This window comes from Ochlerotatus camptorhynchus, unplaced genomic scaffold (genome assembly GCF_037179485.1).
Source record: "Ochlerotatus camptorhynchus isolate MF236.1 unplaced genomic scaffold, CSIRO-AGI_Acam_v1.1 ptg000022l, whole genome shotgun sequence".
NCBI classification, from domain to species: domain Eukaryota; kingdom Metazoa; phylum Arthropoda; class Insecta; order Diptera; family Culicidae; genus Ochlerotatus; species Ochlerotatus camptorhynchus.
Window position 1 is genome coordinate 585,334 of NW_027040514.1, and position 15,069 is coordinate 600,402.

General features: G+C 39.4%; 1 protein-coding gene across 1 annotated transcript; it reads right to left on the reverse strand.

Annotated features, from left to right (window-relative positions):
• Nucleotides 1–11,851: 11,851 nt before the first annotated feature.
• Nucleotides 11,852–13,543, reverse strand: Tbp (TATA binding protein). The gene is made up of 4 exons (XM_065225622.1): nt 13,521–13,543; nt 13,058–13,450; nt 12,562–12,993; nt 11,852–12,505 (listed from the first exon to the last, which is right to left on the reverse strand). Exons 2-4 carry the CDS (start codon nt 13,307–13,309, stop codon nt 12,230–12,232), a joined length of 960 nt encoding a protein of 319 aa, XP_065081694.1. The 5' UTR covers nt 13,310–13,450; nt 13,521–13,543; the 3' UTR covers nt 11,852–12,229.
• Nucleotides 13,544–15,069: the final 1,526 nt, after the last annotated feature.

Sequence of the window (15,069 nt, forward strand, 5' to 3'; positions counted from 1 at the left end):
AAAGAGGAAATCGATGAAGAGAATTGACTTTCACCCCTCTGCTTCTAAGCCCCTTAATTCAGTCGTCGTCATAGCAATGAAAACTAGCATCGCAACGCTTTTGGTTCTTGGGTTACACTTGCTGGTATTGATGACAATTTATAAAGCGATTAGTGTAGTGTCGAGGACCGTAGGAGATGGAAGGAAAACACGTCGTTATCTGTTGCTCTCTAAAACGCTGTACAGACTGGAGAGTTATAACATGTTATAATGGTTGTCAAATAATTGCAACACAGAAACCACCATCAAGATAGCGCTATAACATGTTATAACTCTGTAGTCTGAACGTACTATAAAACGCTGTCCAGACTGGAGAGTTATAACATGTTATAACGGTTGTCAACTAATTGCAACACAGAAACCACCATCAAGATAGCGCTATAACATGTTATAACCAACAATCAATACGAAACTAACGATTTTAAATTGGCTCACTACTTGACTAGCCTATTGGTCCCAAGCAAATGATTAACGCGCCCCATTCTAGTTGAAATTCTAGTACTACGCAATATTTGTTTTGATTCGCTATGAAAGTTTGACAGATAAAATGAGGGGTTATTGGTTTTTCCTATGTTTCGAGGGGTGAATCGATTAGCTTGGGACCGAAGAGAGTACCAGAGCTGAGCCAAAAAGTTGAGCACGTTATTTCGTGACCTTCTAGTCTTAGAGTTACCTCTATGTTATAACTCTGTAGTTTGAACAAGGCATAAAACACGTCTGTCTTTATTCTTTGTACTCTCTCACATCAGTCAACGCAGACCCCTAAGCCAACAGGCATTACGATTATATAAAAGCGTTACTATAATACATCACTTTTCTCTTTTCTTATTTTTTTTCTTATTGTGGTTCACTGTTACATCTTAAACATGATGCACAATCCTGCAAATATGCTGGCTGTCGCGTTGTCCTCAGAGATCTGGGTTCCAAATCAGGTGTAGATTTCCTCGACTTTTTCCGCTACTGCAACATGATGTTCCCGATGATGATGATGGTTTACTTATATTCAAAATTTTTGATGCGCTGTAAAAGTGACACATGCCTGCGATATTTTAATCCTGACTCTTCTGAAGCCACCAATACATCTCCGCCTTTCCTTTTGATCACCTTGAATACTTCTGGATCACAGTTCGGTGTTAGCTTGTTGGTCTTCGTCATCTTTTTGACGTAGGACTACGTCTGTGATTTCTATATGGAGGTACACTTTGTGAAAACCGAAAATGGAACATGTAACAAAATTATGAAAGGTTTTGAACGTTAATAACTCAGCTGCCCCTGAAGCAATTTCAATAATTTTATCACCATTCGATCAGAAATATACGCATCTGCTTAAAATAAGATTTTATTATTTTTCAAATTGTTACTATTGAAAACTGTTGCTATGATAATAAAATTTATCATTGGCTGCCTGCGAAAAGCGATTTCCCTAACACAGATTGCAAAGCTGAATTCCATCTGGTCTCACCAAACGGTGTTTATTCAATCACCGCGTGGTGAATGGTGGTGTTCTCCAGTGCACAACGAAAGGCTCCCCGCAAGCAGCTAGCTATCAAGGCTGCCCTCAACCACTGATCGGATTCAGTTCCAATCACCGTGTGCGGTGGTGTCCGGTCCTCGACATCAGCAGCAGCAGCTGCAGTGCTTTCGGCGCGTGGCTTTGAACATTGTTCTCCAGTACACAACGAAATGCTGCCTACAAGCAGTGAGCTGCAGCCCACATGAGCATCCATAGAAAGAGGAAAATCCGCACCACTATTGATCGGAATCAGTAGCACTTCGTGAGTCGCTGTGGGCCATCTATGCCAAGCACGTCGTACTAAAGAGTATAAACAGAGAGAACCCAGCTTAGATTGCTATTCCTACACAAAATACAAGCTCATGCTGTAGTTAATGAATAACATTTATTATATAAGACCACGTAGTCCATTGCGTACAACCCCACTAGCGAACTGTGGACCGTTGTCGGCTGTTGCGGAAATTGGCAGACCGAAACGAGCAAAAATCGTCTATTTTCTTCATTATCTCGAGTTCAATGTGGCGGCTGAAGTAATCAACCACCACAAACAAATAATGGCCTGTTGGAAGCAGGCCAATCAATAGCCAAGTGTTGCCAGGACTCTGATGGCAGTTCTCTTCGTTTCATTGACGAGCACAATTTGCGTAATTTGAATTATATAGCGAATTCGTTTATTATCGGGGTTAACACCAGTTCCAGCCCAGTGCGAAACGGAACTTTTTGTCAGTGTTTTATCAGAAAACAAGCAGACCCAATACGAGGGGGACGACTCTATCTACGATGCAGGAAATATTGTGTTTTGCTGTGGCTAGCTGCGCGTACGCTGAGTAGATAGAAAGAAGATTTATCACGATTTTGAAGATTTCCTGCAAAAAGATGATGCGCGATGCAAGTAGATGCCAGAAATGAAAGAAGATTTTTCGAATATTTATTCGCTAGTGTGAGATTTATTGAGCATCTAAAATTGAGATTAAGATGTGTCGCCCCCCTCGACCCAATATTGATACCCAATCCAGGTTGGAACTGAATAATCCAGCTTTCCATGCTCGGTAATGCTGGCCTGTTTGTATGAACAAATGTATCCTTCACTGTACTATCTGGCGGTTTGGATTTTGATCCCTCCCTCTCCCTCTCCCTCTCCCAGGAACAGAAGAAAATGGAACAACATACGCCCACTAGTTAAAATCAAAAAGTATTGCTGATTGCATCTGAAACTGGACTGTCCCAAAAATGCAAAAAGTGTGATAGAAGTGCACATTTCCGTCAAATCGTTTTGATGTCTTGGGAGCACTTATTGCTTGCACCATAAGGAATAAGTGCACCGAAGACACCAAGACGATTAGATGTAAACTTGCAATTTTATCACACTTTTTAATAAGTGAAAACGCGCTTATTAGTCCAATTTGGTGTGAAATGCGCAATACAGTGAAGGATACAAACAGGCCGCCATTAAGCTGGGTTTAGACTAGGCAAGTCAAATGATCAACTCCGTTGAATTCAATTGGCTTGAAAAGTTAAGCCTGGTTCATCTTTTTTCAATTCAAGTGAGTTGATCAAGTCAGTTGAATGACATGGTTTACACGTTCAATTCGCGTTCAAGTCAGTTGAATTCAACTGACTTGATCAATTGATTTGTCCTGTCCAAACCCAGCTTAAGATTGGGTTCTTCATTTTTATATATGGATGTTGGATTTTAGTGTTGTGATGTTATAGAGATCTCCAAGCGCAATCTAACGAACACTAATAGCGAATTCGTTTATCCAGCTTTCCATGCTCGGTAAAGCTGGGTTTAGACAGGGCAAGTCAATTGATCAAGTCAGTTGAATTCAACTGACTTGAACGCGAATTGAACGTATAAACCATGCCATTCAACTGACTTGATCAACTCACTTGAATTGAAAAAAGTTGAACCAGGCTCAGCTTTTCAAGCCAATTGAATTCAACTGAGTTGATCATTTTACTTTCCTAGTCTAAACCCAGCTTTACATCCATAACCCATCATTAGAGCCATTTCCCCTACCATACAAGAACACTTTTAGAACTCGATCCAGTTCACTTTTGGTTGGTCCGCAAGAGAAGCTGCTCATCGGTCGGCTCATCACACAGGTCCGCTTTTCCCTTTTTAGCCTGAAACGGAACACATTTTCAAAATACGTGTCATAATTTTCATCATGATTGCACTTCTAATTCTTAACTCGTAACAACCGGTTCCAGATTCCTATAACGTCGATTTTTGAAATGGTTTCGGTGAGTATTGTATCGAATGAAACAGACAATACTCGCTTCGTGAATGATCACAAAACTCACTTATTAAAAAAAAGTTAAACACTTTGGGTCTTCACTTCGTCAGAGATGTGTTGACGTTGATTGAAAGCATGTTTGTACCCATTATTTTATGCAGAAGACATTTACTCAAATGGGGAAAAAGTACCCGCTTTTCGTTTTTTTTAAATACTCATTTTTTGAAAGATTTTAATAACTTCAAAAAATGATCCGAGTACAAGATACTCATTTAATGGATACTTCCGAGTTAGCGTGTAAACGCACTACGACGTGGCTAATAAATGAATGAAAATAATAGGGGAAATGGATAAATTCAGCAATCGACTAAATCCTTTAGTACCGTCTCAATGACTGTTTCATCTAGATAAAATTGAAAAAATAGCATATTTTTAGCGATGGACCCAATCTTAGATTCATAGGCCAACATTAGAGCCATTCCCCCTATGTGATACAATCATTTCGGGCCACTGTCTCCTGTGCAGGCCTATTATAGGTGGGAACCGTGATTACCAATGAATTCAAATGAAAACCTGAGTACTGCGAACTAACTCAAAATCACAGGAGTGGAACTTCGGATCAGAAAGTGGCTCCACTTATCATTTGCGAACACTAGCGCACCTAGCGGTAGAAGGCATCTTCTGCTTGCAGTTAAGATAGGCAGCATGCTATGATAGTATGAGTGCAAATAGAAAGCCCGTGTGGAACGCTACCACAACACATCGCTTGTTGAGCAGAAAAACGAACCACTTTTTGATTCACCGATTTGTTTGCACTTCCCCTTCTGTTCTGTGTCAAAATGCTTGTCCTTTGGGAGCCGAGTCAAACTGTCAAACGGGAGTTAAACATTCAAAAGAGCTCAGAAGTCACGTAGGTATAGTTACTGTTAGAACCACAAGTAAAGGTGTTGCCACGTACTGAAAACAAATTAAGAAGTATAATTATGAAACTGTCGAAACATCAACCTTAGTAGGCGGATAATGTAAATCATCGAGCGTTATGCTAGAAAAAGTGTTTTTATTTGATATTAATAATGCCAAAATTGGGTTGCTGAAACAAGAATGTAATCAAACTTTATAAGAGTCATGTGAGCTTTGTGGGCAGGTGCACTCCCTTCTTCTTCTTCTTCGCATTTCAAGCTTATTGCATATCGCATATTAGCTTATTGCGTGCTCTCAACTTAGTCTTCTAGATGCACTTCCACAGTTGTTAATTGAGAGCTTTCGATGCCTGTACCATTTTTGCATTGTTATGATTGTGTGGCAAGTCCAATCATACTTCTATGCCCAGGGAAGTCGAGAAATTTTCCAAACCGAAAAATTCCTAAACCGAACCGGGAATCGAACCCAGCCACCTCCAGCATGGTCTTGCTTTGTAGCTGTGCCCTTACCGGGAGGCCACTCCCATCTCCATGTATATACAATTTCGTAAGCTGTTTCAGCAAAACAATTTGAAACTTCGGAAGATTTTCAAGATGTTTTCTAGCTCACTTGAAAAATAAAATCGGCTGAGTTCGCAGTACTCAGATGAAAACTATTGTTGATGATATTTCATGCAGCTGTCTTTTTTTTTCCAAATTTGGTGAAAGCAAACTTGCCGAAGAGTTAATTGGACAATGAAGGTTCTTTGAATTTTTTTAAAACCACATGTGAAAAGGGCATACAAGCTTTTTGTAAACAACCCTTTGTAGGTCTTTTTCGCAGGTCACCCACGCAAACTACCTACTTTTCCCTACCCGGTGATGTTGATGATTTGCGTTTGTGCCATATGGGTGGCGAGGTGAATGACACGGAAAAAAGTTTTCATGTAGTTTCCATTCCACTCCAAATCACTTAAATTTCATTTGACACATAAGATTCATGTGATTTTGCGGTGCAATTCCCAATTATGATATCACATAAAAGTTATGAAAAATTATAATGAATATTTTCCATTGGATATGTGATTTATTCTTTGAGTGGACATAAGAAGGTTTGTTTACAAAAAAGCTTATACACTCAAAAAAATCTACACGTTAATGCTACGTGAAAAATCACGTAGATCTTAATAAGTATTTTTTTTTGTGAGTTTACCTGACGTAAGTAGAATTTAGTTATCAGTACTTGATGTTCATTAGGAACACATTTCATATCCACTTTTTTATCCCATAACACTTATGTGAAAATCACGTACGTTGAAGACACTCTTTTCACAGTTTGACTTTCACGTACATGCTACGTATTTTACACGTATGAAAAAATAAGAAACATGGCCACTGTGCAGTACATACTACAAGAGATATTAACTGATTCACAGATAGCTAGTTATTTATAGGAGATTTTGAACGGTAAAAATAATGTAGTATAATTTGTATTATTTGTTTTACAGAGTGTGGAATTGAATTTTTCGAGTTCAGGCCATAACTACGGACCAGATTCCAAAGTTCTTCCAACTTTACAACAAAAACAATTTGGAAGTATTCTGTACTGTGAGTTAATTTACTCCAGACGAACACGCTACCTCAGCCGCTCCGTAACATAAACAGAAGGAAAACAGTGTTCCAGCGAGCCCACGAGAACTTACTTCAAACATGTAGATTATTCCAGCAGTGAAACTTCCGGTGAAACCTTCCACTCCATCATCTGTCCCCAAAGCAATTCATTTCATTTCATTTTCATTTTCATTTTCAAGCACAGAAGGGGGTCATAGGGCCAAGTCACCAGTGAAAAATCGCTGTCCATACTGCACCAGGGTAGAGGTATAGATTTGGCATCACAGAATAATAACCACAGGGGTCAAATGAATCCTGTTTACGATACCGGATAGTAAGGAAAGCTGTTGAACATAGGGGATAGTCAGAGTAACAGCAATAATAGTGAAAGTTAGGAAAATGAGCAGGTAGAGATGGTTGATTTGCAATGGCTATCGACTCTGATATATGGCCTACCGTATCAGATTCAAATTTAATGTCGTTTAATATTGCGCTTATTACTTTTATCTTTATTCTAAGCAATCTCCTTTCATACTTGTTTGTTTTAAAGTGAACTGGATGAAATGATTGTTTTATCAAAATTATGTTAAAGTTAACTACTATTCATATTTGCTAATTAATACCTAAATGTAATTTTTAATTTTATGAAGATAAGTTGCTCAGAATAGCAGCCTGTAATTCCGTACCAGAATCCGCCTCCAATTTAATGTCTTTTGTGGATTCGTAGTAGCAAAGTTGTGCTAAAAATACTACCTAAATCGTTCACAATCAGAGCCGGGCCACTGATGAAAACCAAAACTACAACCCTGAAAAAACGAATCGATATTTTCGAAGGTGAACACAACCTATTCTTGCTAGTGATTCTGTCCAATTGTTAGGTATCCAAATTATAGTCATTCGTAAATTTATTATTGAATATATGGATGAATTATCTATTATTGAATAACTATTATTTACGATAATTACATGAAAGAAATAACATATAAACTACAAACAAAACGTGACTACTAAAATCTCAAAAAAGATATTCTCACAAGTATATTTCACGCAACCAGGAATCTCAAAACCATTAGACGCTATAATGATACTCTGCACATGTTAGACACAAGAAAAGGCCAAAAAGCAAGCGTCCGACACACAAAACCCGCCAAATCCACTGGCAGTCACAATCAACGATTCTACGAATCGCGAGCGCTCATGAATCATAAAACCGCTGACTGCGACACTCTGAAAGCGAAATTGACAGGCTCTATGCGTCAAACACCCGCCCTCCAATCTCCTCCCGCATCCAACAACACAAACCTCCATTACAACATCTAACGAATTCAAAACTCAAAACTCAACTCACAACATCATCATCGTTGCAAATATAAAGAAATTAAACATAACCCTTTGCTTCAGTACCGTCAACCTCCATGTCCATGGGGAGGGATCATCTGTCCCCAAAGCAATTCCACAACCAAAACAATTAAGCTGAAAGTCCACAAGCATCACCTGCCCCAGCACCAGCGTTTCACCGCCTTCGCAGTGATCATTCTGCGTTCGAAAGATCTCCCTTAAAGTTCCGTCGGGTTTCGGACGCCGATTTTTTTTTGCTTTATTACCGTGATTTTTAGCCGTAGGCTATAGTTCATCAAGTGGTGTTGGGACGCCAAAGATTATCACTATCAAATCGGATTCTCCAAAATTCGAATCTCCCTCTGGTTCGCAACACTCGGTGATCGAACGCTGCCAAAGAGAAAGTCTCGAAAAGACCACCGCCTACCAAGCCCGAATGGAAACAACTAGAAGTCAAGAATAACGCGAAGAGTAAGCAGTCCAAAGAAGGTGAAGTCCAACCAACAAACCTGGCCTCAAAAATAATTTGGAAGTACGCTGTACTCTTCGAGTACTCTTTGAGTTAATTTCCTCCAATAAACACGAAATGTAACTAAACTGCTGTTGCAAAACAAATGCTGAAAATGAAAAATAATCCGGGCCAACGCCTGCGACTTGCTGTTCATGTTCATGGAACTGTTCCATCTTCCGAAGCGGCCAGAAATAGGCAGGATGCAGAATCACAAAATAATGTTAATCAAGGTGAAGAAAAGGTTCATTTTTCTTCTTATAGACGAGTGCACGGATGGATTTGAGTTCACTCACTCGACAAAAAGTGACACAACAGCGGGGCCCTGTTTACTAGAAATGAATATATATGTGTTCATTTTTAGTAAACAGGGCCCCGCTGTTGTGTCACTTTTTGTCGAGTGAGTGAACTCAAATCCATCCGTGCACTCGTCTATACTCTGCTTTGCCCACGGCTTTGCCACAGTGACAGTGGAAAAGGTTCATCGCTATTGCAACACCAGTAAATGTTTACTGTGCTACTACAAACAGAGAGTGGCAATTTCAAATTGGTATGTTTTGTGGAAACTGACATTTGTGCCTTTGAAGTTTCACGCTAAGGCTTCCTTAGAGTATCACCTTAATGAATTCAATAAATAACAATGAACAAATTAACGCAAGTATTGAAGTATTTACTTTACATAAATCAATGAAATCATATACAGAAGTAAGTACAATTCATCCGAAAATAATATATTCTTCATACAATACCAAGGTAATTTATACCTTAATTCCATTTAAAATCTACTGGAATATGTCGTTGTTAATACCAAAAATTCACGTAGCTTGTAAGTGAAACTCCCATGTAAAAATTGAGAATGGAAGCGTTATTCACTACATGCAAGTCACGTAAGTGTTACGTGAAAAGTGCGATGGAAAAAATCCATATATGTTTTCACGTAGCATTAACGTGTAGATTTTTTTGAGTGTATGCCCTTTTCACATGTTGGTCTTGTTTTCAATCATTCGAGAGCAAATTTTCATTATGTCGAAAGTAACATTCGCACCGATCCGAGAAAAATAAAGTTTTGTTTTGATAACCGAAAAGATATTCCTATTTGCAATTAAACACATATAATCTTATAGTGATAGCAATCTTTAACATATTAAGCAGGGTTTTAATCATACAAAGCAGATCGCTAGCTGGTTTTTGAGTCAAAAATTATTATATGTCGTTTGGTGGCCCCCTAATGTTACTTAAGTCAACGTGTATTTACCGGGATATTCGGGAGAATTATCAATCACGTCTCCTTACGTGCAGCCCATTCATCATTTTAGGAGCACCGAAAACATCTTATCAACAAACAGTTCGATTTATTCACTTAAATAATGAAAAAGCGAAACGACGAACGTACACTTTTCACGGGTTTCTCTGCGCTGTTACTTCAGACAAACGGCAACTCCATAGAAATCGGGTGACTTAAGTAACATCGAAAAATATTTTGATAGGAAGGTGATTACGTCAAAAAGCAAGTTGACTGGTAAATAAATTTAAAAATGGGATGTGATCCTATATTCGGACAGTATTTATAGTGTAATAGCAGAAGCATCGCCTGATAGCTCGACTTTGTTTACCCTTGTTACTTTCGACGTAATGAAAATTTGCTCTTGAACGTTATTCTTAAATGTAGGGGTGGCACACTAGCCACGTGTGAGGTTCATTTTTGAGAAGGTGATGAAAAAATCTACCTATTCTTTGTTATTACTGTTTCAATTAATCATTAATAGTAAGGCCCAAATGTAGGCAGGCATCAGTGTTCGGAAAAACTCAAAATCTCAAATCTCAAGCATGAGTTTTATAAATTATGCGCCTATGAGTTTTGCCTTGCAGAATTCAACGTCGCAAAAATCACCGATGAGTTTTCAGGTTCAAAAATTCATTGCTTTATATTTTGGCGATATTCATTGTTATTACTATTGTTTGTGCATCAGGGGTTGGAAAACTAACACAACATGCATAGGCATGATATCAATTGACGTATGTGTGGTTTTCATGAGTTTAGAGCTGGAATGATTTTTCGGCGTTGTGAGTGTGAGTGCGTGAATATGCATGAGAATCTCAAGCGTGAATTTTGTTTGCCGCATTCGCACGCGAGTTTATTCTCGCAGGGAAGCTCAATGAATGAAATTTGAGAATGATTTTCCTAACACTGGCAGGCATTATAGGTTTTTTTGTTTTAATGCGAAAATCCTTATTTTAAGATGTCTAATTATAATAAATAATTTCAATTTTCGACACATAAAATGATTCCTGATGAATGTGGGCGTCTTAGTGGAATACCTGTATAAAGAGAGAGAGAAAGATTAGTAATTTCTATTTAATTCCACTACCTTATTTGCTTATCCTTGACAGATACGCGTATTTCGTCTACAATGTGCAGACTTCTTCAGTGCCTTGTACTAATAGTCGGCTATTAGTACAAGACACTGAAGAAGTCTGCACATTGTAGACGAAATACGCGTATCTGTCAAGGATAAGCAAATAAGGTAGTGGAATTAAATAGAAATTACTAATCTTTCTCTCTCTCTTTATAAGCATAAAATGATTTTTTGCAATTTTCGTAAGACTTCATTTTGCACAGAATTTTCTATAATTTTGTATAGGCGTTTCATGAGTGAGCTAGCATTGGAAATATGTTTATTTTCAAACTTATTGAGGGTGGCACACTTGCCCCACCTGATCCTACCTAGGTAGGGTCGGGTGGGGCAAGAGTGCCTTATGGGGCAAGAGTGCCACCCCCTATAATTTTGAAAATAAACATGGTGTTCCTATGCAGCATCATAGAAAGTTCTGTCCAAAATGAAGTATTAAAAAATTGCAAAAAATCCTAATATTCAAATTATTAAGTCCAAATATTGTTTTCTACAATTCCTGCATTGAGGCATCACTAATAATGAATAATTTAAACACCAATAATAAAGGTTATATAAATATTCCCTATAATTAGTCAAACATAATTTTCTTTAAAATGAACGTCACACGGGGCAATAGTGCCACCCCAATATTTATGAATAAAATTATACAAAAATGTAAAAGAAATTGTTTCATTGCCCATTTATGTCTTCGGTAAGCTTGTTTTGACAAAACCAGCTACACAAAATATCAACAACAATAGTCTTCATTTGATTTCATTGGTAAACCTTTTCATTCATTCATTGGTTCATTTGTTATTTATTGAATAATATTGTAAAATTCTTATAGTTAAATTGGTTAAACAATAACAGCTGTTGCTAGCAAGATTAATAATTAAAAGGCTATGTTTATAAACAAGCATCGATTTCATTCAATTTAAGACGCATGGCCCTTTTGCCCCATAGGGGTTGGCACTCTTGGCCCATTGCAGTTTCAAAAAAAGATTTGAGATGACATTTTGAAAAAAATCGTAAACAACTTTTGACGAGATATAATTTGCATTACATTGCTAATGTATGAAGGCAATAATATGAAGTTGGAAAACGGTGTTGAAAATCCTATAAATATCCACTATTTGGCATAACGTACAATTGTTAAGGTGGCACTCTTGCCCCACCTGACCCTACCTAGATATACGATGAATATTTCGACAATACACTGTTTTCAGACTTTGGTGGTAGCTTACGTGATTCGACCTTCTCCCCCCTTCCCGAGTATGTATAGATATGTCATCCAAGCAAGAACACGCAAATCGAATTGTGATAATGTATTAGTCAATTTGTTATCGAATAACAAACGGTAAGAGCCGAATTCCTGTTATTGGGAAACCTGCCTAATGCTAAAAATCTAAGACTATCAGCTCCTAGCTGCGAAATATCCTAGCGCAAAGCTGTATGTAGCAGTTGTTTTCCGATTTGATTTGATAAATTGTTCAATGATTTATTCAGAAAAATTCGCCACCAAAAGCAGCGACCCAACAACTTTTACAGTTCCTATTAATTATTCTTGCTTTGAATTCACTTCCAGACGATTGTAAACCGAAAAAGAAACACTATTATACGATACCCAAACATCAAATGGTTAAAACAAAAAAGCTTAGGCTCTTGGGAATGGAATTGCTGAGCCCCAACTACTGCTTCTTGAAGCTCTTCAGAATCGGATAGATGTTGTCGAACGCGTCGTAGATTTCCTGCCGCACTTTGGCACCGGTAAGTACCACCTTTCCGGACACGAATATGAGCAGCACAATTCTCGGCTTCACCATACGGTAGATCAACCCAGGGAACAATTCCGGCTCGTAGGAGCTGAACTTACCGTGCGTTAGGACCAGACCTTCCAATCGAATCGGAAACCGTACATCACAACTGCCGACCATGTTTTGAACTTTAAAGTCGAGGAATTTAGCCTATCGAAAAACAAAATTGTTTAAAAATCATCTAGTAAATACAAAAAAAAACTCACTGTAAATCCCAGTTTTTGGATAATTCGCGCATACTTTCGAGCCGCCAGTCGGGAGTCCTCCTCGCTCTTCGCTCCAGTACAGACCATCTTCCCGCTAGAGAAAATCAGCGCCGTGGTTCGCGGTTCTCGAATTCGCATGATAACCGCGGCGAAACGTTTTGGGTTGTACTCGGCATTACGGGCGTGCAGGGCGATTTTCTTAAGATCTAGCCTACAGCTAAGATTCACCGTTGACACAATGTTCTGCAGCTGGGGCAGGATGGCGGGTTCGCTTGGGGTCATTGGTGTCATCGGCGTGGCGGGACCCATCGTCTGGTGGATGTTTACACTTCCGATGTTGTCCGGGTCCCGTACGCTGCTCCCGCTATTATGAATGGGTGTTGCTGACGCTTTGCTCTCCGTCATAGGTACCATTGGGGACATGAGGCTTTGCTGTTGGGATTTAAAACAAATTAAATTTTCTTGACGAGAAATCCCACCTTAACAGAAGTCTTACCGGTGTTTGCGGTTGAATCATGCTTTGGGGTGCTGCGAAACTGGGTGCATAGGTGTGCATGTTCTTTCCGGGTGTTCCCATTCCGGAAGGTAACCCGTACGCGCTAAGGCCACCCATCGGAGTCATGTGAGGCATCGATTGTTGCTGCTGCTGGTAGGCATGGGGCAGAATCTGCTGATCTTCCTCCGGTTGGTGCAGCGGGGTTCCGATACTCGGAATCGAGAACCCCGGACTCAGCTGCATCTGATCCATGTTGTTTATGGCGTTTGATCGGCCTCCTTCCTCAGTTGTTTACAGTTAGTGAGAAGAACTTTCTCGATTAGGTGTTCCCGAACGCTATGTTTTTCGCTTCTAGTCTATCTCAGGTAATTAGGAATTGTTGGATTTAGGTCCCTATGGGAAAAATGAGATAAATTTATTCGAAATGACGCGAAAAATCCAATCGCGAAATATGGGAACTTACCGAAAGCAGGAAAGCTTCGTTTTATTTTGATACTATTTGACGTTTGCCGATTCTGGGTGATTTCGCGAGTGTGTGCGTGTGTTGGCACTTGGTCGATTTTGTCGACTCCGCGTTTGTCGATTCACCGTTTCATCAGAGAGGGACTCAGGTGCAGTTAATAATCTCACGGTCATCAGCGTAAACACATAAATGTGCACGCTAACTTTAGTTTACTCACCGGGTGAGTCGATCGTACTCACTTTCGTCCGATGTATCGAGTTGTCAACAACTGAGTAAACGAGAAATGATAAACTGAGTAAAAGCCACTCAGTCAGCAAAATCCTGGACTTAGAAAAAATGTCAACCATGTTGGAGGAAACGTCCTAGAAAACGGGTGAATGTTTCAATCAAAAAGGGGGTGGAAATTCCTTCAGGTAAGTAGAAATTGCTTAGGGCAATGGTGTTGATCCATTTTCTGCTCCGGTAGAATGAATCCGCCGACGCCGGTGGTGTAGTGGTAAGCGTGACTGCTTCAACACCCCAATGGGTCTGCACACTTAGATTTTTTTGCCGAGATGGGCACCACCGAGCAGCTCGGCATTTTATTTTGCTGGAAATTCAGCAAAAAATATGTTTGTTAGCTGAGATCTCGGCAAATTTCTCGTTTGTTAGCTGAATCTCGGCAAGTTTTTCACTGAGATCCAGTAAAATAAAATGCCGAGCTGCTCGGTGGTGCCCATCTCGGCGAAAAAATCTAAGTGTGTGGGTTCAATCCCAATCGAGGTCGGTGGGATTTTTCTGAGGCATAAAAATCTCTGGTCACGTCTTCCTTCGGAAGGGAAGTATAGCCGTTGGTCCCGGCCCATGTATGTTGAATGGGTGCGATATCCTACGCAGGTGTGGAAGCTGCCTTCCTGCACATTCGATTTCCGTCAATGGATGGCAATCGATGTCCGTCGGTGATTGGCACTAGATTGCGGAACAGAGACCGACGTTAAATAACCCTAATAAAAATTGTATGGTTAATTTGCTTAACGACGTGTTCTGGGTATCATCCAAACCATTTGTGGAATAGTTCAATGATTCGGGTTATCGTTCGTTTATGGTTATTTTTTATTAGGGAAAGGAAAGAAGAAGAATGAATCCGGAGCAGACAATTTTCATTTCCTTAAATAAAATCAAAACAAAAACCCCCCCGCAACTGAAAATATCGCTGAGTGGATTTGAATCAGTCCACGTGAGAACGTCGTTTACTCAAGAGTGAGTCTACATAAGGCTACTCAATTTTGAGTAGCCCTACTTGCCGCTGAGATGAGTACATTCGACTCAATTTTGAGTTGACCAGAATAAGCGTGTGTAAAATTTCACACATTTCGTGGAAAAAGGGGCTCACCAGAGTGGCCAGATTATTTTTTTCATTATCGGTAGCTTCTCAAAGCTTTTATCGGTAGTTATCGGTAGGTCGACTTAGGCTCTGAACCATTTGGTGGATTATTTTAACTTTTGGTTAAAATATGACAGATAGAAAGTAATCGATTAACCCTGTTATCAGAGCGTGGTTACTTCTGAC

What these genes read in the sequence shown, in the direction of transcription:
- Tbp (XM_065225622.1), bottom strand. Translation starts at nt 13,309, where the DNA reads ATGGATCAGATGCAGCTGAGTCCGGGGTTCTCGATTCCGAGTATCGGA. An exon ending in TGATTCAACCGCAAACACCG is followed by an intron (nt 12,994 to 13,057) that starts GTAAGACTTCTG and finishes AAATCCCAACAG; the next exon opens with CAAAGCCTCATGTCCCCAAT. An exon ending in TCCAAAAACTGGGATTTACA is followed by an intron (nt 12,506 to 12,561) that starts GTGAGTTTTTTT and finishes GTTTTTCGATAG; the next exon opens with GCTAAATTCCTCGACTTTAA.